General features: G+C 45.9%; 1 protein-coding gene across 1 annotated transcript in view; it reads left to right on the top strand.

Moving 5' to 3' along the window:
- The window catches only part of vwa5b1 (von Willebrand factor A domain containing 5B1), a 303,883-nt gene that overhangs the window by 148,196 nt on the left and 128,688 nt on the right, over positions 1–26,999 (top strand). The window contains 3 exon segments of the mRNA XM_070860664.1: positions 8,811–9,013; positions 17,327–17,441; positions 17,901–18,086. Of these exon segments, the coding sequence (XP_070716765.1) occupies positions 8,811–9,013; positions 17,327–17,441; positions 17,901–18,086 (504 nt within the window).

Below are 26,999 nucleotides of genomic sequence, written 5' to 3'. Positions count from 1 at the left end.
AAGTGTCCATTTCACTGGCTGGTGCTGGGGGAAGTGTCCATTACACTGGCTGGTGCTGGGGGAAGTGTCCATTACACTGGCGGGTGGGTGCTGGGGGAAGTGTCCATTACACTGGTGGGTGGTTGCTGGGGGAAGTGTCCATTACACTGGCGGGTGGGTGCTGGGGGAAGTGTCCATTACACTGGCTGGTGCTGGAGGAAGTGTCATCCAGTCTGTGACCAGTTCATCATCTTCACGTTTCCACCCATGATCCTTTGGAGATGGGATTTCCGGCATGTTCTCAAGACATCGCTACTGAATTGCAGACTGGTAATTGGCTCGCTGTATATGCTGGTACAGTGAGTCTTTATTTGGTGGCAAGCACTTCTCTGCATAACTTCCAGTCTTAGACATTTGACATCTGGTCTGGTTCAACATCTCTGCATCCACTCTGCCCATAGAGTTCGCAAATGTATGCCTCTAGTTCTTCACAAAGGGATTGTGAAACAGCAAACCAGGTCCCTAACTTCTCAAATGTCGAACAGTGCTCTTTGCTGGCGATCAGGACTTAGATTTCACCTTCCCCATTCCATACAGAGCACTGACTGAATCACAACCTGAAAAACAGTGAATCCCTATGAGAGCAGCACATACATCTTTCCCAAAGTGATCAAAGATGCGATGAACATCTATTGTACACGTGTTGTTTCCTCTTCCTGTGCAAACATTGAGCTTGGCATCAATATCCGTGCAGAACACCAAGCACAATACAAAGATATCAGTGTCGGGACTGTTTATGATGACATGCTCACTGGAACTGGCAGCAAAAGCTCTGTGCAGCAGTAATCGTGTGTCAGCTTCTTCCTAGGTGGACAACAGTGCTGGGATTGGTACCACCTCCACATCTGTTTGGCTGTCATTCTGACGTATAGCATGACATTCTCCAACAAAGAGTGTTACATCATCAATGATCTCCTTTGCAGACTTGCACCAACTTTCATAGAGGAACTTGTTATATATGCAGACTATAGATATACTCTCTGTGTAGTCACTGTATAGTTGCAGAAGATGGAGACTTGTTTCCTGATGTACTGTCAATAAGGTTTACACTGTGTATATACTATGCTGGCACCACTAGAGGATGTAACTGGTGGAGACCGGGGTTTCCTGCCCCTGTGGCAGAGGCTGTCCACCAGAGGGCATTGCAGTGGGAGACCCAAGGGTCATCTGCATAGGTGTGCAGGGCCCAGTATAAAAGGCTGCCCACCATGCTTGTGCCTCACTCTGGAGTTAAGAATAAAGGACCAAGGTCACTACAGTTTGAGTACAACACACTGCCTCATGGAGTCTTTCATAAGTGCATTACAGACAAAGCAGAACTGGAGAAGATTTTCCTTGTTATCACCACAAGACAGAAATTTTGTTCGCTGCTTTGGAATTTTCTGGTCATGAGAGAAGATTTTGGTGATTTGCGTTCCTCCAACTGACCTCCGACCCCTTTCACCACTTTCAGTGCTGTTGGTCTTATATCTGTCTGGAACAATGTGGATCACTCTGGACTTATCCATCTTTGCTTGTCTCGCAAGAACTTTCAGTACTTGGTCAGCAAATTGTCCAAATGTTGATTGTGGTTTCATGAATTGAATCAGTGCCATAGCATCCCATACCCATGTTGAACCACTTGGGATACCATCAGTGGTAGGGGTGGGTTGACTGACCCCTCGAGGAAGTGTAAGAGCTTGGCTTTGTTTGTCCTGATGAGGGATCCATCATGATTAGCCAGAGGCAAGGGTAATGGTCCTAAAGTATGAACCAGCATCTCGTCGATGTTCACTTTTCTCACTGTTCCAACAACTATTAGTCTGGCGAATACGTTCGATCTGCTTTCAGTGCAATCTCTCTACCCCTTACTTTTGTTTTGGTAGATTTTCCTGAGTCCTTGAAAGTCTTCAGTTTCATCTTCTTGACAGGATCATGAAAGCTGACATATTGGTTTTGTCGTTGCTTCTGACAAAAAGTCACGAATGGTTGCTCTCCCTTTTCCATGGCCTCTGTAAGGTCTTTGGTGACAGGTGCTGTTGCAACTTGGCCTGATGTAATGTGGGACAACTGATCTGCCTCCAAGGAAGGGTCAGAAGGAGTACCCATATTCTGAATGGTGCCTATTACATTCCTCACCTCCTTTTCATCACGTTCACTTGACTTGTCCAAGTCAACGCAAGATCTTGTTGATATTCTACGACCAGCTGCCTCTTGACAATCTCTGCTTATAGCAGCTCTCTCATGCTGTGACAAGGTCCACCTTTGTACAGCTCCCTTGTTGAGAGTAAATCATGTCAACCCTCCCTCTGTCTTGGAGTCATAGATTGCAGTCTGCTCTATAACTTGATCACATGCAGACTGAAAGAAGCCATATTCCTGCTGTCTCTGGGCAACAATCTGTCCTGCTTGTAGCTCTGCATTGATAGCGGGGTGACTCTCTTGTTTTTTAAAGCAAATCTCTGACTGCTTTCTCAACAACTTCTTCTGTTGCAAGATCTTCTACAAAAACAAGAGCACTCTCATTACTGTGTGATGATCTGACAAATTTCAGAAAAGGATAAGATTTCTGCATTCTACATTTGAGATTATACATTTTATAAGAAGAAGCATCGATACCCTCTTTCTCAAAAATGCATTTCTTAAGCAAACTGTTCAGCTTTGTCATTCTAATAACTTCCCGGTTCTTTACAATCCTGCCCGCTATCACTGCATCACAGAATTGCCTGTATCCTCTCTGGTAGAGGATGCTTCCGGAGAGGCTTCCTGCTCCTTTCTGGTCAGAAATCTGGTGTAGCTCTGGTACCAGCTAAGATGATACCTTGCTTCAAGGGCAGCGAGATCTTGCCCACGGATATGAAACAGGATTGCCTCATCTTTGCGGGTTTCTGCTGCAAGGAGCAGCTTACCTGCAGTTTTAGTCTCACATTGTCTCAGCCTCTCTCTTCATCTTTTTCGGCTGTGTCTCTCCATAATGTTCTTGTCCTACTTGCAGAGAAGGCACTGTCCTGGAAGACGATGGGAAACCCTCGCAGGTATAACCTTGGGATTTGTCATCTTTTGAGCGAAGCAGTCAAACCTTGGTGGCAGCTTCACACCACTCCTCTTCTTTCTGTACTGGTCCTGCAATGGCTGTGAAGGAATGAAAAAATGGATATTCTAATCAGCCCCACTGATTATGACCTTTGGTCAAAATACCTGTTTTTGCTGTTTGTGTGTGTAATGACCAGAGTGAGAAGTTTAGAGTCAGTCAGTCTTCACAGAAATAAGTATATGGAGCTGAAGCAAGCCCATGGAATGGAATGTGTCAAACGGCATAACCATTGAACTAAGGAACGAAAGTTGGATATAAACATTTGTACACGGTTTCATAGGAAATACTGTAAAATTACGTGTACTCACGTTCATAGTTCTGATTTTCCCTTTCTTTCTTCTGCTTGACTCTCTCGATCTTGGATTTATCAGTGAAACGCACCTAGCCCTGCCAATGATAGCCAATCGAATGTGGGATTGTTTCAAGTCTTTCTGGTGCAATAACCAGCACCACATCTAAACTTTCAGTGGCATTCTCTGCAATTTTAGCTTCTCTAGTTCCAGTAAATTTCCACGGATAAACACTTGTGAAAAATTTTATCCAGCTAGAGTCCAAAAAATAAATGATGTTGCGTTTGGTTCCCGCAATTACGCGCATGCAGCACACCATTGTGTCAGTGCATGCAGCACACCATTGTGTCAGTGCATGCAGCACACCATTGTGTCAGTGCATGCAGCACGTCATTGTATCAGTGCATGCAGCATGCCATTGTGTCAGTGCATGCAGCATGCCATTGTGTCAGTGCATGCAGCACACCATTGTGTCAGTGCATGCAGCACACCATTGTGTCAGTGCATGCAGCACGTCATTGTATCAGTGCATGCAGCATGCCATTGTGTCAGTGCATGCAGCATGCCATTGTGTCAGTGCATGCAGCATGCCATTGTGTCAGTGCATGCAGCATGCCATTGTGTCAGTGCATGCAGCATGCCATTGTGTCAGTGCATGCAGCACGCCATTGTGTCAGTGCATGCAGCACACCATTGTGTCAGTGCATGCAGCACGTCATTGTATCAGTGCATGCAGCACACCATTGTTTTGGTGCATGCAGCACGCCATTGTATAAGAACATAAGAACATAAGAATTAGGAACAGGAGTAGGCCATCTAGCCCCTCGAGCCTGCTCCTCCATTCAACAAGATCATGGCTGATCTGGCCGTGGACTCAGCTCCACTTACCCGCCCGCTCCCCGTAACCCTTAATTCCCTTATTGGTTAAAAATCTATCTCTCTGTGATTTGAATACATTCAATGAGCTAGCCTCAACTGCTTCCTTGGGCAGAGAATTCCACAGATTCACAACCCTCTGGGAGAAGAAATTCCTTCTCAACTCGGTTTTAAATTGGCTCCCCCATATTTTGAGGCTGTGCCCCCTAGTTCTAGTCTCCCCGACCAGTGGAAACAACCTCTCTGCCTCTATCTTGTCTATCCCTTTCATTATTTTAAATGTTTCTATAAGATCACCCCTCATCATTCTGAACTCCAACGAGTAAAGACCCAGTCTACTCAATCTATCATCATAAGGTAACCTCCTCATCTCCGGAATCAGCCTAGTGAATCGTCTCTGTACCCCCTCCAAAGCTACTATATCCTTCCTTAAGTAAGGTGACCAAAACTGCATGCAGTACTCCAGGTGCGGCCTCACCAATACCCTATACAGTTGCAGCAGGACCTCCCTGCTTTTGTACTCCATCCCTCTCGCAATGAAGGCCAACATTCCATTTGCCTTCCTGATTACCTGTTGCACCTGCAAACTAACTTTTTGGGATTCATGCACAAGGAGCGCGGCGCCTAAACTCTGCCAACGTCCGCCACGCGGCCGATGCCATCGAGTCGCTAAAAACAGCTCTGGGCCCTGACTCCGTTAGGTGCATCGAGGAGGCTCAAGCACGTGGGGAGATCCCGTCCGAACTGACCCCCGTCCGGACGGAATTCCTCATCGGCGCCAAACTCCGGAACCTCCCTCGGGGGCCGGCGCCTCACAACTTGAGCCGCCTCGGGGAAATCCCCTCCGTGCCTTTCAGTTCCGCGCGGAGGGGTTTCCTGTACGGGCTGCTCCTGCACACCCTCAACTTTGCCATCCTCGCCGGCCGTCCGGACACGCCATGGCGTACCATCTTGCCGTCCGGAGGAGGCGGGGGTCCCCGATGGAGGGCACTCTACGCAGGGGTCCTCCCACTATTCATCGGGGACTTGGCCTGGAGGGTGGTGCACGGAGCAGTGCCGTGCAACAAATTTTTAAGCCGGTTCACGGACTCCCAGGCCGCCTGCAATTTCTGCGGTCTGGAGGAGTCCGTGTTCCATGTTTTTATGGAGTGCACAAGGTTGCAGCCCCTGTTCCATTATTTGAAGGGGCTGCTCCTGAAATTCTGGCTGCACTTCAGTCCCACTCTCCTGATCTTTGGGCACCCTGTGCGGAGGGGAGCGGGTAGGTCCGAAGGCCTCCTCGTAGGACTGCTCCTGGGCACGGCCAAGGGTGCCATCAGCCGGTCCAGGCAGCGGGCGGTCGAGGGGGTCGTTCAACCTGACTGCCTGCCTCTCTTCCGCTCTTACATCCGGTCCAGGGTGTCCTTGGAGATGGAGCACGCGGTGTCCACCGGTACGCTCGCGGCCTTCCGCGAGAGGTGGGCACCGGAGGGACTGGAGTGCATCATCACGCCCGGCAACCAAATTTTAATTTGATTTTACGTTTTAAAGTTAATTTGTTTTAATTGCCGGTGCTTTTAGTGTCCCCTTCCCTTTTATAGGGGGCACTGGGGAAAAATTGTGATTTTAGTGCCCAAAAAAAAAACAAAAAAAAAAAGAAAAAACACAAAAAAAAAACACAAAAAAGGGGGAAAAAAAAAAAAAAGGGCCTTGTAAATGTCTGGAGTGTCACCCAGGTCGGGTGGCACCGTTTAATGTTTTATGTTTTTGCAGATAAACTCAAAAGAGTTTCATGCACAAGGACCCCCAGGTCCCTCTGCACCGCAGCAAGTTGTAATTTCTCCCCATTCAAATAATATTCCCTTTTACTGTTTTATTTTCCAAGGTGGATGACCTCACACTTTCCGACATTGTATTCCATCTGCCAAACCTTAGCCCATTCGCTTAACCTATCTAAATCTCTTTGCAGCCTCTCTGTGTCCTCTACACAACCCGCTTTCCCACTAATCTTTGTGTCATCTGCAAATTTTGTTACATTACACTCTGTCCCCTCTTCCAGGTCATCTATGTATATTGTAAACAGTTGTGGTCCCAGCACCGATCCCTGTGGCACACCACTAACCACCGATTTCCAACCCGAAAAGGACCCATTTATCCCGACTCTCTGCTTTCTGTTAGCTAGCCAATTCTCGATCCATGCTAATACATTTCCTCTGACTCCGCGTACCTTTATCTTCTGCAGTAACCTTTTGTGTGGCACCTTATCGAATGCCTTTTGGAAATCTAAATAAACCACATCCATCGGTACACCTCTATCCACCATGCTCGTTATATCCTCAAAGAATTCAGTGCATGCAGCACGCCATTGTATCAGTGCATGCAGCACACCATTGTATCAGTGCATGCAGCACACCGTTGTATCAGTGCATGCAGCACACCATTGTATCAGTGCATGCAGCACGCCATTGTATCAGTGCATGCAGCACGCCTTTGTATCAGTGCATGCAGCACACCGTTGTATCAGTGCATGCAGCACACCATTGTATCAGTGCACACAGCACACCATTGTGTCAGTGCATGCAGCACACCATTGTATCAGTGCATGCAGCACACCATTGTATCGGTGCATGCAGCACACCATTGTATCAGTGAATGCAGCACACCATTGTTTCGGTGCATGCAGTCACTGACTCTAATCGATCGAGTAGTGATCGTGATTGGCTGATTTTGCGGCACTGACAAATACAGCAGTTGTGATTGGAAATTTAAGTAACTCACAATTACGTCATCACTCTGGGTTTTGACAAGATTTCTGCCTATTTTTTAATAAAAATTTCTGCAAAGATGGGAACATTAATTTTTGTGATAAGTGGTCCCAAAACTAATATTGGTGTGAATATGAATACTTCCACAGAAGGGACTCTACCCACGGCCTAAAATAACCTGAAGGTGATGATTGGGAAAGTGTATTCCCAGTATGTACAACAAACAGAATAAATGATGCTCTATCATGAAATGCCATAAAGAAAACGGGAAATGGTATATACGTAGCATTTTAAGCCTTACTGTGTTGCGAGCGACCCGTATTGTCTGCGGCCATGGATTCACATTTCTGGGGGAGGCCCATCCAAGTTCAGCAATTTACAAAGATTGATGTAACCAGATTGATCCTCAGATTTGGGGCTTTCAGTTGGTTGGAGAAACAAACACTTGGAGCTAGTTGATAGCCAATTAAAGACCAATTTTTTGATAGTATCTCATTCGCAAAATGGATGGCACACCGAGGGAAAAGTAAAAGTGGACTATAGAAGGTTTTTAAAGTTAGTTCCCTAAAAAGAAAAATAGTTAGAATAAATTAGGTTCGTTTAAACAGAAAACAATTAAAGTCAAACCAGTAAAACAAGGAGGACAAAATGGAGAAGAACAAGAATAAAGGAAAGATGGCAAGCAAAAGTGGTGCTTATTTTTCATTACAATTATATTTTCAAAGTTTATTTTGGTTGTACAAGGTTACTATTACATTAATAAACTGTAATTACTGTAATATTAATACTTGTTTCAGTTTCATTATCTGCAAGCTTTGTAATCTTTAGCTTGCTCAAAGAAAAATGTAAATGGTCAAATGCTTTATGATCTGTAAACTGCTGGTTCCGATATGCAGCATAATGTGCTCCAGGATAGAATTCAAGTGAACATGTGCACACGCTCACACTCAAACACAACGAGACTTTTCCATGGATAATGTGTTAAATTGGGAGGTTAAAGGGATTAATTCATTTCCCTTTGAAAGTGATTTTTTTACGGATCAAATTTGATTAAACTGCTGAGTTTAACGAGAAAACAAAAAAAACTTTAGTGATCTGTAGGTGTTTTAATACTAAAACTAAATGAACAGAAATCAGCTAGAAATTCAAAAAAACACGAAGAACTGATTTCATTTCTCTCATTCCTGTCTGTTTTCTTCATCTTAATCTTTCCTGCAAACTTTTATCAGTTTTCTTCCACAGCTGAGACTGCTCAGTCTGTCCCCATCCCGTGTCCTTGCTCAGACTGTACCCATCGCATCACCCTGTGAGAATGGGGCAACCTTAATGATGGATCTTAACTGCTGACAACGTTACTCTGACACCTGATTAAGAAAACAAGCCATATCAGTTTTTCTTTACCCAGCCGCCTGGAAAGCTCACAGCTGCCTGGCAGAAAGCTAATGATATTCATCCTCACTGTGACAAGCTGTCATGGGACTGAAACCATGACCACAAGAAGCGAGTGAAATACCGCTCATGCTTACTGTCAACCCACACATCAAGATCAAAGACCTTATCCCGGGCAAATTCCAATGAAGCTTTATTAGTGCTGTGTAATGGCCAGCCGGCATTATTCCAAATCCGTTGCACTGATTCAATGCCTTGAAGTTGCTTTACTTTGTAGCCATGGAAATAATGGTTGATAAAACAAAACACTCTCGGCTTGAGAGTAAATGAAAGATAATTCGAAACGGCAAAAATTCCACAAGTCCTAATTACAAATGTGTTTTTAATAATTCTCTGCAGGAGACACTGGCTGTAGCTTGTGCCTATCTGAGAAAAATCAGGGCTGACATGGGAGGAACCAACATTCTGACACCTTTGAGCTGGATTTTCCGACAGCCGGTTCACAGAGGTCATCCCCGACTGCTGTTCCTGCTGACTGACGGCTCTGTCAGTAACACGGGCAAAGTGATCGAACTGATCCGCAAACACGCCCGCTCAAGCAGGTACCGCACAGAGCTTTTCTCCTTCTGTTGGCCTTGAATTAAAAGTGCAGCTCGCTGTAAAATTTTATCTCTATTTTTGTTTGATGTTGCAAATTTATCATTGTTTTTGTTATATTCATCCTGCTAAGTGAAAATAGAGGCAATGTTTTTATTTTTTAAAAGGTTTTCATTGAAGTTTTTTTTTTTACATAGAATTTTACAGCCCAGAAACAGACCATTCAGCCCAACTGCTCTGTGCTGGTGTTTATGCTCCACACGAGCCTTCTCCCATCCCCCCGTCATCTGTAACGACAGCAAGATATCAATGAACTGGTCAGCTGGGCAGAACAGTGGCAAATGGAATTCAATCTGGAGAAGTGTGAGGTGATGCATTGAGGGAGGGCCGACAAGCCAAGTGAATACGCAATGGGCCCGAAATCCCGGCCTCCCCAGGTCTGTACAGAGTGTGTACGGACCCGCGATTTGCATATGCCGAAAACCGGCTTTTCCGATCTGTCAAGTTCTGGCTTCACAGATCCTCCCCATCTTGGCAGCGAGGACATTCGCTTGGGTGAGATTGCGCCATTTGCCTGCCGCTTGCCCAGTGAATGTCCTTCAAACTCTTGCGTCTGCTGAAAGCAGGTGCATAGCCTACATTTACCAGCATAAGAGTTTTAAAAGATATAAAAAACATCTAAAAATAAAATTTAGAACTACATTTTTCTGTTAAACCCTGCCCACTAAGGTAAGTTTATTTTAAACCCTAATTACAATTTTTTTTTCTAATACATTTATTAACTTTAATTTAAATTAATGTTAAATATGTGATTTTTTCCCTTTTTTTTATTGGTGTTTTGGTGTTGGGAGTGGGGTGTTTCCCAATCCTAATAACGAGAGCTCCTACTGACAGAGTTCCCAGTATTATGAATGAGAATACTTTACCTTGATTGGCTGTCCAGTGCCATGTGACTCCAGCCTCTACCCGAGCATCTGCACGATGTGAGCGTGCTCCGATGCGTGGGGAGAGGAGGCCTCCGACCAGGATCGCTGGAGGGCACAGCACCAAAAGGTCGATGCGAGAGGCCGCCGGGAGTTCAGCACTGGGATTTCAGGACCTGAGAGAGTGGAGGAACAGAGGGGCCTTGGAGTGCAGGTCCACAGATCCCCGAAAGTAGCAGGGCAGGTAGAGAGAGCCTCAGAGAGCTGTGGAAGCTGGGACATTGAATAAATTTAAGACAAAAATAGACAGTTTCTTAACCGATAAGGGAATAAGGGGTTATAGGGAGCGGGCAGGGAAGTGGAGCTGAGTCCATGATCAGATCAGCCACAATCTTATTGAATGGCGGAGCAGGCTCGAGGGGCCGTATTGCCTACTCCTGCTCCTATTTCTTATGTTCTTATAAGGTGGTTAAGAAGGCATATGGGAAACATGCCTTTATTAGTCGAGGCATAGAATACAAGAGCAGGGAGGTTGTGCTTGAACTATATAAAACACTGGTTAGGCCACAGCTAGAGTACTGCGTGCAGTTCTGGTCACCACATTACAGGAAGATGTAATTGAGATTGAGATTTACAAGGATGTTGCCTGGACTGGAGAATTTTAGCTATAAGGAAAGATGGGATGGGCTGGACTTGTTTTCTTTTGAACAGAGGTGGCTGAGGGGATATTTAATTGAGGTGCATAAAATTATGAGGAGCCTAGATAGAGTGGATAGGAAGGACCTATTTCCCTTAGCAGAGGGGTCAACAGAGGGAGCATAGATTTACAGTAATTGGGGGAGGTTTGGAGGGGAGTTGAGGAGAACAGAGGATGCAGGGGGGGAGGTGGTTTCGAACTCACTGCCTGAAAGGGTGGTAGAGGCAGAAACCCTCAGTTTAAAAAGTAATTTGATGTGCACGTGAAGTGCCGTAACTTACAGGGTTACGGACAAAGAGCTGGAAAGTGTGATTAGGCTGGGTAGCTCTTTTTGGTCGGCGCGGACACGATGGGTCGAATGGCCTCCTTCCGTGCTATAAATTTCTATGATTTCTCACCCTATTAATATTTCCCTTCCATTTCTTTCTCCCTCATGTAATTATCTAGCTTCAGAGTCAAAATGATGCAGAATTTATGCAGAATAATGAGAAAAACCTGATACATGAACAATTATAAATTATGATGAGACTGATTACAAAACAGTTACTATGGGCGGCACCTGTATGAGATTTGCAGTTCGACTGCCCTGGGCACTGACCATTGGCCTTGCAGCGCCGCGCAGATTCACCCAATACCGGGGCTCCAAGGGTTAAATTGTGAGGCCATGTTTCATACTGGTGGTTTGTATTCTCCTGAGTTTCGAAGGTTGAGGGGTGATCTATCTTGTTTTATATAAACATGGGGTTTATGTTCAGCCAATGCAATGCCATGTAGATGCAGCTAATTCTAAGTCATCTGTTGAATTGTATAAACTGAACTGCCCTTGTAAAGACGGCAATTGTGACTTGCCTTATAAAGAAGTGTGCAGCTAATGAGCTGATCTGGCAAAAGACCCCTGGCTCCCTGGTGTCCGGCTGCGGTGTAACCGTTGGCGCTGTGGTTACCTTCATTGCCTGTGGCATGGACCTTGATCGGGATCTGGCTGCAGCAGCTTTTCCAGAGGTGCCTGCCTAAAGCACAGCCTTCGAAGACAGAGTCCGAGGGAAAGGTCTCAGAAACTGTGTCTAGGTCAACACTGGTGCTGACTGATTAACATGGCCCTTACAGTCCCCCAGTATGTGTATCTGGGAAAGGGGACTCCCATTGTGCAGCCCTCTGATACCAGCTGAGCTCTTCTCTTTAAATACATTGCTTTCCAAGGATAGTCACCTAACTGGGTGGGTCCATGGCAGGTCGTGACCCCCCATGGCAGGTCACGACCCCCCCGGGAGGTCACGATCTTCCATGGCAGGTCGCGACCCCCCACGGCAGATTGCGACCCCCACGGCAGATTGCGACCCCCCACGGCAGGTCGCGATCCCCACGGCAGGTCGCGACCCCCCTCATGGCAGGTCGTGACCCCCCATGGCAGGTCCATCCATTATCACATCCCCATCTCACTAGCCACCTCTCCCACTACCCCTCATCCTAGTGCAATCATACCAACTAACAACACACAAGGGTAGGCACTCGGGTGTTTTATGCAATGATTATGTAAAGTTTCTATTAATGTGGTGTCAAATTTTTAAAATCTTTATTTTCAACACTTTCTGGTCTTGGACAGATTTGTGTGCACTTTTGGAAGTGGCTTTAGTGAGTTGCAATGAATGGTGAGACATAACGGTACCCCCCCCCCCCCGAATCATAGTAGTAAACGTTGTCCCGAACATCCTCTTTGGGCAGTAGGGGATCCTTTTTGACACTTTTAAAAATCTGTATAGATTGTGTACAAAAAAAAATTTTTTTGAGTTCATATTTTTGAATTCTAAATTGGTTGCAGTTGTAAAGTGATAATTACCACACTAAACTAATTGAGCACGTGATTTATTCTGATTTAATTGGTCTTGGTCATTATAGGGATTCTTTATGGTGTTGGTGTGGGGTGGTGCCAACCTGGTGCATCATGTGGCAGTTATATGGGTGTACAGCGTAAAGTTAACTATATCTGGCCATGATGAAGTCATCCCTGGCCTCCTGGGTGGCAATATGGTCAGGTGCTGTTGCCCTGTGTCCTATGCAACATCATGTGATTACGGAGAAGGTTGGTGCTGCTGGTGTGCCTGGTGCTGCTGGTGTTGGGGCTGATTGTGGTCCGATTCTGAGGACCAAGGTGAGCCAGTATAAATGGCACCCATGTTGATGGAATAGATGGCAGGTGAAGTACAGATGACAGAAGCATTCTGTCAATGGTGAGAGAGTTCTTCCAATGCGGCGAGACTAGATGGAGACTTTGCTGGAAACACTTGTGCCTGCAGAATATGTGCTGGAAATGGACTGAACCTCCGCTGCTGCCTGAGGAAAGTGATCATCTGTCAGGTGGGAGCTTTTACTGTACATTTGAAGCTGTCAAGTAATCAGCTGGCACAATGGCCACTGAACTCCCATCTCAGGTTGGCAGACATGGTTCCCGAGCTGTGTGAATCCCAGGGTCATGCAGGGAAATGTGAAATGTAAAAAGTAAATGAGAAAAGGCTCCTAAGTGCCTGTAAACTAATCATCTCAATTGGGTTCCCTGCCGCTATCGGTCGGGCCAGCTCAGCGATGACAGACCCGCCTGGGAGTGAGGAACCCGCTGTCAAAAGTAACAACTTTCCCACCCGACCTGCCATCGATCGCACATGCTACCATCTCGGAAAATTCTGGCCTTCATGTATATAATGGTGATTCTTTCCCCGCCCAAAGCTGTGAATCTCAGCTTTGCCAAATGTCTCCACAAGCGATCTCGGTTCAGCAATATCCCTTTCACCAAGTACTTCACCACAATGAGCAGGCTCTGTGCCCATTAATAATGGCTCATATTCTCAAAGGTTGTTGAGAAGGGTGAAGGATGGATGACAGACAACTTCGTGACCAAATACCGCCATTCGCAGTGGCTCCCGTCCAACATGTCCTGTAACTGGGCGGAATTCGTGCTGAGGGGCAGCCAGAGCAGAACTGTGACCTACTTCAGACCCACTCACATTCTGGTCCAGTACCAGCGTATTCGCTGACTTCCAACCTCGCCCAACCCAGGAAATCCCTGGCCATTATGTTCCCTTCCCTACCCAAGCATAGAAGCGGTGAAGTGGTCCTACTGTCCTACTCACTGAGACCGAGCGGGGCTCCTTTTGACTTTGGCTGATATTGAATCGAGAGAGATGTATAACGGACGGCTGAATCACTATCTCCTGTTTTATACAATCGCCCAAAGTTAAAATTACTCCCGCTAACTCAGCAGAAACTGGGATCTCCATGCATCCCATGGGAGGAGGAGGAATTATAGCTCCTGGGGGGGGGCTATAAAAATTCAAAGATAGGAAACCCCACCCACCTCCAACGCATCCACTTCTGGATTTAATGGAGCAGGCTGGGTGTGAGAAGCAGGTTGGCATTTAAATCATTTCATGAGGCCATGTGCCTCAGATTTAACCACAGTTTTAAATTTGATGCCCGCCGAGCACTGGGAAAGCCAGCAGCTGAAGGGAGGCGAGAAGGGACGGGCCCATCAGGTCAGTGCTTTTACATCACTGCTTGTGACCCGGAGGAGCAGGACTCCCACCGACCCCGCGCCCGTGGTCCGAATCCCGCCCGACCCATTATCCCTCAACCCTCCCCCGCGACCTCCTCCTCCTCTCAGCTTCTCGGCTGGGAAACGGAGTCAACAATTTCAAATGATGCCCTACCTTTAAATTCGGCAGGACCTTTGGGTTCCCCACATTCCCAGTTCCCCGGCCACTACATCCACTCGCTCCATCTGTAACTATCGAGGCTAGATCACAAATCCCTGAATAAGACACTGGACCCTGAATACTGGGCCTTGAACACTGGACCCTAGGCCCTGGACACTGGGCCCTCAACACTGGACACTGGGCCCTTGACACTGGACCCTGTACACTGTGCCCTGGACACTGTGCCCTGGATACTGGACCCAGGGCCACTGGACACTGAGCCCTGGACACTGGAGAATGGACGCTGGGCCCTGAACACTGGCACTGGACCCTGGACACTGGACCCTGGATACTGGGCCCAGGGCCCCTGGGCCCTGGATACTGGACAATGGACACTGGGCCCTGAACACTGGATGCTGGGCCCTGGACACTGGACCTGGCACTGGCACTGGACATTGGGCACTGGGCATTGGGCCCGGCACTGGACCTGGCACTGGCACTGGGCATTGGGCCTGGCACTGGGCTCTTGGACTTTCATTCGGTTATTTTTAAAGAAATATTCCGGCAGCACTGCAGCAGAGTCAGGCCGCATTCCCCAGGGGGTTTACTCACTACAGGGATTAGTGTCTCAGTGTCTTTTTGAAATAAATAAAACATTTTGTTATTAGATGTAGTGACATTTATCAGCACATCCATAATACAGCCCAAACATGATTTGATCACAATGTTATTGTGCCTCAAACCACATCATGTCATAATTTAAAGTCTGATTAACCCCCGTTTCACCCCGTGCTGTGTTGCCTCATTATCCACTCGCTTTTTCTGACAATCTACAGGTTGCCCCCTTTTATAGCCCAGACCCTTCACCACCCTGAAAGCGCATGGCCCCTTAATGCCCCACGCGGGAAATTGCCCCGCGGCTCGCCACACTGGCAGACAGCGGCTCTCGGGGCGGTGATTAAAGGGGAGGGCACCAGCGCCCCGGGCCACCATCTTTTTGTCAGCTGACTCTCGGGTCGGCCCATCGATGGCGGCCGTAGCGTGGATCGCGCTCCGCCTTGGGCTGCCAGCCCGGTCCCACGCTGCCCTGGTGCCCCAGTAGAGGCCATGCAGAGTGTGCAGTGGCCCTCCCCTTTAATTAAAGGGGAGGGGCGTTAAAGCGCGTTAGCACTATGTGGAGCATCGTCTAGCGCCTCCCTCAGCGACCTGTAGCATCCTGGTTAGCGCCCCCAAAGGAAGAGGAGTGCCGGAGTGCTCTGCTTCCGGGGCAGGACTTCCGCGCCAGACACCAAAGGTCCTGGCCCCAATTGGGCGGGGCAATTTAACCCCCTAATGTTTGCATCACAAGATCTCTACTTTCTGATTGATTTTGCATTAATTTTCATCTATTCAGCCAGTTTCAATGACCGTATAATGCCAGGGATTTTAGAATTTGAAGCATTTTGTTGTTAGATTCAGCCACTGTGTATTTGACAAAATGCAATCGCTGCATTATTCCTTCCAGCGGTGTGACGTAAAATGGGGCCGTCATCTTTCTGTCAAATGTATCTTTCAGCGTCGCCACTATCATTGATGCAGTCCTGCAGCAATTGTGCAATTGCAGATCTCGCCTATAATCTCCGGAGGGGCTGGGCGGGGGGAACGAGGGAAGGCGATCTTTCTTCTTCTCCTTGATGTGATAAGAAAGAAAGACTTGCATTTCTATAGCGCATTTCATGACCTCAGGATGACCCAAAGTGCTTTACAGCCAATGAAGTACTTTTGGGGTACACATTAAATAGTACGACACTGAAAAGTGTAGAGGAACAAAGGGACCTGGGAGTGCAGGTCCACAGATCCCTGAAGGTAGCAGGCCAGGTAGATAAGGTGGTTAAGAAGGCATAAGGGATGCTTGCTTTTATTAGCTGAGACTTAGAATACAAGAGCAGGGAGGTTATGCTTGAACTGTATAAAACACTGGTTAGGCCACAGCTGGAGTACTGCGTGCAGTTCTGGTCACCACATTACAGGAAAGATGTGATTGCACTAGAGAGGGTACAGAGGAGATTTACGAGGATGTTGCCTGGACTGGAGAATTTTGGTTATGAGGAAAGATTGGATAGGCTAAGTCTGTTTTCTTTGGAACAGAGGAGGCTGAGGGGAGACCTGATTGAGGTGTATAACATTATGAGGGGCCTGGATAGAATGGATAGGAAGGACCTGTTTCTGTTTCTCTTGCCAGAGGGGTCAGTAACCAGGGGGCATAGATTTAAAGTTATTGGGGGGAGGTTTAGAGGGGATATGAGGGGAAATTTCTTCATCCAGAGGGTGATGGGGGTCTGGAACTCACGGCCTGAAAGGGTGGTAGAGGCAGAAACTCTCACCACATTTAAAAGATACTTGGATGTGCACTTGAAGTGCCGTAACCTGCAGGGCTATGGACCGAGAGCTGGAAAGTGGGATTAGACTGGGTAGCTCTTGGTCGGGCGGCACGGACACGATGGGCCGAATGGCCTCCTTCCGTGCTGTAAATTTATGTGATTGTATGAAGTGTAGTCAGCGTTATAATGTGGGAAACGGGGCAACCAATTTGCACACAGCAGGCTCCCACACACAGCAATGTGATGATGACCAGATAATCTGTTTCAGTTGTTGATTGAGGGATAAATATTGGCCCCAGGAGAATTAAATAGATGTTGCAACTAGAAAGGCAAATACATTGCAAGAGCAGGCTGTAATATTGAAAGTCTGTACACTTTTGAAAATAATAATTTTATATTGATTTTACATTAAACGTGTGTGTTTTTTTTCACCGCAAAGTATAGTGTTTTTTAGCAGCATAATGCATTTGATTTTACCCTTGGGAAGGTTCCATGATGATAGATGGGAATGTTGGACATGCTGGATCTCCCATTATGTCCCATTTTGATTTGTGCCAGAAGTGAATGGAGGGGTCTGGCTACAGTGCATTCTCTGTTCCCACGGCTCAATCTGTGTTTTGCAAACAACACTCACGCTGAACTTTCACCACAGGTGCTACACTTTTGGAATTGGACAGAATGCCTGCAGAAGACTGGTCCTGGGACTAGCCTCTGCTTCGAAAGGAACAGCAGCATTTCTTGCTGAAGGGGAAAGGTTACAGCCAAAGGTACAAAAATAGACATTTTAAAGAGATTTACTGAGAATGATCTGCCTGTGATTTAAGGTCAGTAACTTCAACATGTTTGGTAAGTAACCCAAAGATTCCGCTGAATCAAACTCCAATCTGACAAACGAAAAATTGGAATGTTAGAAAAAAAATGATGACTTCAAATTTGGAATTTCTGAACAATGTGAACTAACGATGAATGTCTGTCACTAAAATACACTCAAATTAAGAAACAAGAAAAAGCACAGACTGGAGTTGATGTCAAACCATTCTGACTGTTTACCGACCTTGAGGTCTGGCCGTGTAAATCCTCCTCGCGGGAAGTATCTGGTGGATAAATGGATATCTCTGGCCCAACTTTAGCAGCAGTGCTGAAATGGGAATGAGACAGAGCTTCTGCAGAGACACACATTAAACTGAATGACAACAGGAATAATCCATCCATTTTCTGTTTGGTAGATGGTGAAGTCTCTGAAGAAAGCAATGGCACCTGTTCTCAGTGATATTACAATCGAATGGTTCTTTCCTGTAACAACGGAGGTACTGCTTTCCCCAGTGGGACCAACTTTCCTCTTCCCTGGGGACAGACTAATTGGATACTGCATTGTATGTGACACTGCAAGGTATCACCCTAGCCTCAAATCAGTAAGTACGAAAGCCTGCATTGCGGTGCACTTAGTAGTTATGATATTTAATGTGCCAGCCTTGCACTGACTGGTTAGATTTACCGCACACAATGGGCACTGTGGTTTCCTGACATATAAGAACGTAAGAATTAGGAGCAGGAGTCGGCCATTTGGCCCCTCAAGCCTGCTCCTCCATTCAATGAGATCATGGCTAATCTTCTACCTCAGCTCCACTTTCCATATCGATATCCTTTGATTCCCTTAATAGCCAAAAATCTATCGATCTCTGTCATGAATATACTCAAAGACTGAGCCCCCAGAACCCTCTGGGGCAGAGAATTCCAAAGATTCACCACCCTCTGAGTGAAGAAATTTTGCCTCATCTCAGTTCTAAATGGCTGACCCCTTATCCTGAGACTGTGACCCCTGGTTACATAAGAACATAAGAACATAAGAAATAGGAACAGGAGTAGGCCATACGGCCCCTCGAGCCTGCTCCGCCATTCAATAAGATTATGGCTGATCTGATCATGAACTCAGCTCCACTTTCTTGCCCACTCTCCATAATCCCTTATTCCTTTATCGTTTAAGAAACTGTCTATTTCTGTCTTAAATTTATTCAATATCCCAGCTTCCACAGCTCTCTAGTCAGCGAATTCCACAGATTTGCAACCCTCAGAGAGGAGATTTCTCCTCATCTCTGCTTTAAATGGGCAGCCCCTTATTCTAGGCCCCTCTAGTCCTAGTCTCCCCCATCAGTGGAAACATCCTCTCTGCATCCACCTTGTTGAGCCCCCTCATAATCTTATACATTTCGATAAGATCACCTCTCATTCTTCTGAATTCCAATAAGTAGAGGCCCAACCGACTCAACCTTTCCTCATAAGTCAATCCCCTCATCCCCGGAATCAACCTAGTGAACCTTCTCTGAACTGCCTCCAAAGCAAGTATATCCTTTCATAAATATGGAAACCAAAACTGCACGCAGTATTCCAGGTGCGGCCTCACCAATACCTTATACAGCTGTAGCAAGACTTCCCTGCTTTTATACTCCATCCCCTTTGCAAAAAAGGCCAAGATACCATTGGCCTTCCTGATCACTTGCTGTACCTGCATACTAACCTTTTGTGTTTCATGCACAAGTACCCCCAGGTCCCGCTGTACTGCAGCACTTTGCAATCTTTCTCCATTTAAATAATAACTTGGTTCTAGACTCCCTGCATCTACCCTGTCAAGCACTGCAAGAATTTTGTATGTTTCAATGAGATCACCTCTCATCTTCTAAACTCTAGAGAATATAGGCCCAGTCTACTCAATCTCTCCTCATAGGACAATCCCCCCATCCCAGGAATCAGTCTGGTGAAACATCATTACACTCCCTCTATGGCAAATATATCCTTCTTTAGTTAAGGAGACCAAAACTGTGCACAATACTCCAGGTGCGATCTCACCAGGGCCCTATATAATTGCAGTACGATATCTTTACTCTTCTCCTCAAATCGCCCTGTAATATTGCGCACTATAAGCTGCATATGAACTATGTCCTGCATTGTTGGAAGAAACCAGGAAGCCTATTGTATGTGGCAAATATAACCCAACCCTGCATGCATTAAATCTACTTACTGGTGCCATGTTGGTCTGAAGGGGGTTGGACTTGAAATGATGGGTGAGTACAGGTTGTCTTTATGATGTTGTGACTTCAAGGTGAATTCTGTGACTTTGGTTCTTCTTGTTAGATTGGAGCCTCCTGCTGTGGATCTTCACAGAGGCAGTTCAAGTCAATGGTTAGAATGAATGTGATCTGTCCTACAATGTTTGCACCATATTTATGCCATTCCAGGCATACATTCAGTGTGTAACATAGATAGAACACAGGATAACGTACAGGCCAGCAATTTCAGCTTTGCATGGAAAATCCGCTTGCTGTGACCATTAAGATTTAACCAGATTTCCAATGCAGGTTCAAAGGCTTCTACCCACTGACGAAAGCAGGAATGCGTCGAGCCCTCTATCCCTGGGTGAGAGCATGATCCAGAGCCGAGACATACTGTAGGTAGCAGAATTGGTACCAGTACTGAGCTCTCAGTAGGTACCAAAATTAGACTGGTGTGGGTAGAATAACAATGTCCTTGGAAACGTTAATGAGATGAGTTTAAACATTTGAATGCAATAGACTCACATCAGAAGTAGAGGCACCAGTAGCATTTGATGACTGCAGCAATAAACTATAGACCTCGGGTCACCCTGGAAATGAGCAGCATAGAAGTAATGCTGAGGAAATAGAAACATAGAAATTTACAGTGCAGAAGGAGGCCAGTTCGGCCCCTCGTCATCAGCCCTAAAGGTTACATACAAACCCATGACGGAAAGGCAAAGAGCACCCAACCCAACCAGTCCGCCCCACACCACAGCAACAACCCTTATACTAAAAACATCTGCACTCCACCCCAACAGGAGCCATGTGATCTCCGGGGAGAGGCAAAAACCAGATAAAAACCCAGGCCAATTTAGGGAGAAAAAAATCTGGGAAAATTCCTCTCCAACCCATCCAGGCGATCGAAACTAGTCCAGGAAATCGCCCTGGCCGTATTCTATTGCCTGCAGTACTTACCATTATATCTGCGCCGACCAACAAAAGGTCACCAGTCTAATCCCAATTACCAGCTCTAGGTCCGTAACCCTGCAGGTTACTGCACTTTAAGTGCCCATCCAACCATCTCTTAAAAGTGGTGAGGGTTTCTGCATCCACCACTCTTCCAGGCAGCGAGTTCCAGATCCCCACAACCCTCTGCGTAAAGAAGCCCCACCCCTCAAATCCCCTCTAAACCTTCCACCAACCACCTTAAAACTATGCCCCCTCGTAATAGCCCCCTCCACCAATAGAAATAGACCCTTACTATCCACTATGTCCAGGCCCCTCAATATTTTGTACACCTCAATGAGGTCTCCTCACAACCTCCTCTGTTCCAATGAAAACAAACCCAGCCTTTCCAATCTGTTTTCATAACTAAGATTCTCCATTCCAGGCAGCATCCTAGTAAATCTCCTCTGCACCCTCTCGAGTGTAATCACGTCCGTCCTATAATACGGCGACCAGAACTGCACGCAGTACTCCAGTTGTGGCCTATTAAACAATTTAAGCATAACCTCCCTGCTCTTATATTCTATGCCTCGGCCAATAAAGGCAAGCATTCTGTATACCTTCTTAACCACCTTATCCACCTGGCCTGCTACTTTCAGGGATCTGTGGACAAGCACTCCAAGGTCCCTTTGTTCATCTACACTATTAAGTGGCCTACCACTTAATGTGCATACCCTTTCCTTATTAGCCCTCCCAAAGTGCATCACCTCACACTTCTCTGAATTAAATTCCATTTGCCACTGCTCTGCCCACCTGACCAGTAGATTGATATCCTCCTGCAGCCCATAACTTTCCTCTTCATTATCAACCACACAGCCAATTTTAGTGTCATCTGCAAACTTCTTAATCATACTCCCTATATTCAAATCTAAATCGTTGATATATACCACAAAAAGCAAGGGACCCAGTACTGAGCCCTGCGGAACCCCACTGGAAACATCCTTCGAGTCACATAAACATCCATCAATCATTACACTTTGCTCCCTACCTCCAAGCCAATTTTGGATCCAACTTGACACTTTGCCCTGTATCCCTTGGGCTTTAACCTTCATGACCAGTCTACCATGTGGGACCTTATCAAAAGCCTTGCTAAAGTCCGTATATACTACATCGTACGCACTACCCTCATCGACCCTTTTGGTTACCTCCTCAAAAAATTCAATCAGGTTAGTCAAACACGATCTTCCCTTAACAAATCCGTGCTGATTATCCCTAATTAATCCTTGCCTATCCAAATGCAGATTTATCCTGTCTTTCAGGATTTTCTCCAATAATTTTCCCACGACTGACGTTAGGCTGACAGGCCTGTAATTACTCGGCCTGTTTCTTTTTCCATTCTTAAACATAGAAACATAGAAACATAGAAAATAGGTGCAGGAGTAGGCCATTCGGCCCTTCTAGCCTGCACCGCCATTCAATGAGTTCATGGCTGAACATGCAACTTCAGTACCCCATTCCTGCTTTCTCACCATACCCCTTGATTCCCCTAGTAGTAAGGACTTCATCTAACTCCTTTTTGAATATATTTAGTGAATTGGCCTCAACAACTTTCTGTGGTAGAGAATTCCACAGGTTCACGACTCTCTGGGTGAAGAAATTCCTCCTCATCTCGGTCCTAAATGGCTTCCCCCTTATCCTTAGACTGTGCCCCCTGGTTCTGGACTTCCCCAACATTGGGAACATTCTTCCTGCATCTAACCTGTCTAACCCCGTCAGAATTTTAAACGTTTCTATGAGGTCCCCTCTCATTCTTCTGAACTCCAGTGAATACAAGCCCAGTTGATCCAGTCTTTCTTGATAGGTCAGTCCCGCCATCCCGGGAATCAGTCTGGTGAACCTTCGCTGCACTCCCTCAATAGCAAGAATGTCCTTCTTCAGGTTAGGAGACCAAAACTGTACACAATACTCCAGGTGTGGCCTCACCAAGGCCCTGTACAATTGTAGCAACACCTCCCTGCCCTTGTACTCAAATCCCCTCGCTATGAAGGCCAACATGCCATTTGCTTTCTTAACCGCCTGCTGTACCTGCATGCCAACCTTCAATGACTGATGTACCATGACACCCAGGTCTCTTTGCACCTGCCCTTTTCCTAATCTGTCACCATTCAGATAATAGTCTGTCTCTCTGTTTTTACCACCAAAGTGGATAACCTCACATTTATCCACATTATACTTCATCTGCCATGCATTTGCCCACTCACCTAACCTATCCAAGTCGCTCTGCAGCCTCATAGAATCCTCCTTGCAGCTCACACTGCCACCCAACTTAGTGTCATCCGCAAATTTGGAGATACTACATTTAATCCCCTCGTCTAAATCATTAATGTACAGTGTAAACAGCTGGGGCCCCAGCACAGAACCTTGCGGTACCCCACTAGTCACTGCCTGCCATTCTGAAAAGTCCCCATTTACTCCTACTCTTTGCTTCCTGTCTGACAACCAGTTCTCAATCCATGTCAGCACACTACCCCCAATCCCATGTGCTTTAACTTTGCACATTAATCTCTTGTGTGGGACCTTGTTGAAAGCCTTCTGAAAGTCCAAATATACCACATCGACTGGTTCTCCCTTGTCCACTCTACTGGAAACATCCTCAAAAAATTCCAGAAGATTTGTCAAGCATGATTTCCCTTTCACAAATCCATGCTGACTTGGACCTATCATATTACCTCTTTCCAAATGTACTGCGATGACATCCTTAATAATTGATTCCATCATTTTACCCACTACCGATGTCAGGCTGACCGGTCTGTAATTCCCTGTTTTCTCTCTCCCTCCTTTTTTAAAAAGTGGGGTTACATTGGCTACCCTCCACTCCATAGGAACTGATCCAGAGTCAATGGAATGTTGGAAAATGACTGTCAATGCATCCACTATTTCCAAGGCCACCTCCTTAAGTACTCTGGGATGCAGTCCATCAGGCCCTGGGGATTTATCGGCCTTCAATCCCATCAATTTCCCCAACACAATTTCCCGACTAATAAGGATTTCCCTCAGTTCCTCCTCCTTACTCAAGGTTACTACATTAACAGTCCTCCAATTCTTCGGCACTATGCCCAGATCCAAAGAGGACTGGAAAATGATGGTCAAGGCCTCTGCTATTTCCTCTTTTACTTCGCTCAACAACCTGGGATGCATTTCATCCAGGCCTGGGGACTTATCTACTTTCAAAGCTGCTAAACCCCTTAATACCTCCTCTCTCTATATATTTATTTCATCCAGAATATCACACTCCTCCTCGATAGCAGTATCTGCATTGCCCCTTTCCTTTGGGAAAACAGATGCAAAGTATTCGTTAAGAACCCTACCAACATCTTCCGCCTCCACACAAAGATTACCCTCGTGGTCTCTAATAGGCCCTACCCTTTCCTTAGTTACCCTCTTACTCTTAATATATTTATAGAACATCTTAAGGTTTTCCTTAATTTTACTGGCCAAGAATTTCTCGTGCTCTCTCTTAGCATTCCTAGTATCAAGGTCGTTTCTGCTATTGAAGAGATGGCAGTGTATCAAGAGCTGTTGCTGTCAATATTTGTTCAATTATATCTTGGGAACACTTAAATTGGATTCTGGAAAAGGAAAATAGGATGTTTGTTTACAAATAATGTGACTCTGCCTGGTGACTCATTAGTCAATTGAAATTGACTCTGAACTGAGATCCATTCTGTGTAGCTGCTGTGCTGTAATATGAAATCATTCTTGTGATCTTGAAATCTGGTTTGTAGTGCCTTTTTGGGAAAAACGAAATTAAATTGTGAGCATATATCACAACAGGGATTGTTTCTCCTCACTGAAGAAAGCTTGGCTTTAAAAACCAATACAGGTCGCTCTTGAATGTAACATTACTTATTTAAAAAAAAAATCATCATTTTTCTCCCAATCTCTCCCCATGAGTCTGCTTGCTGCCAGCATTAAGATTTAACCAGATTTCCAATGCAGGTTAGAAGGCTTCTACCCACTGACGGAAGCAGGAATGCGTCGAGCCCTCTATCCCTGGATGAGAGCTGAGTTCAAGTTGGCATTCAGTGATTACGCACATACTTTCCAACAAGGGCAATCAGGAACAGGAATCCTTGCTGATCCTTTCCTCCCGGTGAGCTCAGGGATCCTGAGGCCAGTCTGCACTGCGGCCTGACTGAGATGAGCAAATTGAGAGGAAACTACGAACCTAACCCGAACCTGGTGCCATGTCATCAGGCAGTGCACTGACTTACTAATCCAGCGAGGGAATCAACATTACTTCATTAATTAGAGAGCTTAAAACCATTAAATAATTTATGGAGACTGTTAAACTGTTCAGATAAGTTTCATTAATACTTCAATCATGGAGCTTGTTAGAATCATGTTAAAAATGTATAAACCACTGTTCATTATTTTTGGTGTTGTTAAAATCATGTTGCTGAATGGTGCAATTTGTATTTTAGATTTATGAAATGAAAAATATCCAGAGATTGTTTTAGCCTGACGCACTTGCTGGCCGCGATTTCGGCAACCGTGGCGGCCGGGGAACCTGCTCCCGGCTCCATCCCGACCTCAACACAACTTTACGATGATTGGGCTTGTTAAACCCGCCCGGCACACTCTAACCTTGTTTTATTTATATAACTAGTTACAGTTTCTATTCAAACAATTATTTTTCATTTTAATTTTTCATTTTATTTAGTTAATTTAGTTTAAGTTATTAATTCAATAAAATCAGAGTAGTTAATACACTCCCAGTTCTGAATTTAATCCACTTATCTAATCTGGGGAGCAAAAGAGCTGTAATACTCACCAACCAATCACCTACCTGCTGTCCTGTGACGTCACTCCCTATTATTGTTTTTAAGTTGCCGCTCAGCTCCCGCTGCTCCCACTGAGGTCCGCGCTGTCCCTCGGGCCTTCTCCCTCTGATCCAGCTGGGCTCCGCGCTGTGTCATACAAACATAGAAAATAGGTGCAGGAGTAGGCCATTTGGCCCTTCGAGCCTGCACCACCATTCAATATGACCATGGCTGATCATGCAACCTCAGTACCCCACTCCATACCCCTTGATCCCTTTAGCTGTAAGGGCCACATCTAACTCACTTTTGAATATATCTAACGAACTGGCCTCAACAACTTTCTGTGGTAGAGCATTCCGCAGGTTAACAATTCTCTGGGTGAAGAGGTTAAACATAAGAACATAAGAATTAGGAACAGGAGTAGGCCATCTAGCCCCTCGAGCCTGCTCCGCCATTCAACAAGATCATGGCTGATCTGGCCGTGGACTCAGCTCCACTTACTCGCCCGCTCCCCGTAACCCTTAATTCCCTTATTGGTTAAAAATCTATCTATCTGTGATTTGAATACATTCAATGAGCCAGCCTCAACTGCTTCCTTGGGCAGAGAATTCCACAGATTCACAACCCTCTGGGAGAAGAAATTCCTTCTCAACTCGGTTTTAAATTGCCTCCCCCATATTTTGAGGCTGTGCCCCCTAGTTCTAGTCTCCCCGACCAGTGGAAACAACCTCTCTGCCTCTATCTTGTCTATCCCTTTCATTATTTTAAATGTTTCTATAAGATCACCCTTCATCCTTCTGAACTCCAACGAGTAAAGACCCAGTCTATTCAATCTATCCTCATAAGGTAACCCCCTCATCTCCGGAATCAGCCTAGTGAATTGTCTCTGTACCCCCTTCAAAGCCAGTATATCCTTCCTTAAGTAAGGTGACCAAAACTGCACACAGTACTCCAAGTGCGGCCTCACCAATACCCTACACAGTTGCAGCAGGCCCTCCCTGCTTTTGTACTCCATCCTTCTCGCAATGAAGGCCAACATTCCATTCGCCTTCCTGATTACCTGCTGCACCTGCAAACTAACTTTTTGGGATTCCCAGGTCCCTCTGCACCGCAGCATGTTGTACTTTCTCCCCATTCAAATAATATTCCCTTTTACTGTTTTATTTTCCAAGGTGGATGACCTCACACTTTCCGACATTGTATTCCACCTGCCAAACTTTAGCCCATTCGCTTAACCTATCTAAATCTCTTTGCAACCTCTCTGTATCCTCTACACAACCTGCTTTCCCACTAATCTTTGTGTCATCTGCAAATTTTGTTACACTACACTCTGTCCCCTCTTCCATGTCATCTATGTATATTGTAAACAGTTGTGGTCCCAGCACGATTCCTGTGGCACACCACTAACCAATGATTTCCAACCCGAAAAGGACCCATTTATCCCGACTCTCTGCTTTCTGTTAGACAGCCAATTCTCGATCCATGCTAATACATTTCCTCTGACTCCGCGTATCTCTATCTTCTGCAG

The sequence above is a fragment of the Pristiophorus japonicus genome, chromosome 18 (assembly GCF_044704955.1).
Source record: "Pristiophorus japonicus isolate sPriJap1 chromosome 18, sPriJap1.hap1, whole genome shotgun sequence".
NCBI lineage: Eukaryota > Metazoa > Chordata > Chondrichthyes > Pristiophoridae > Pristiophorus > Pristiophorus japonicus.
Note: the sequence above shows the minus strand (reverse complement) of the source record. Positions and strands in the feature narration are given on the sequence as shown.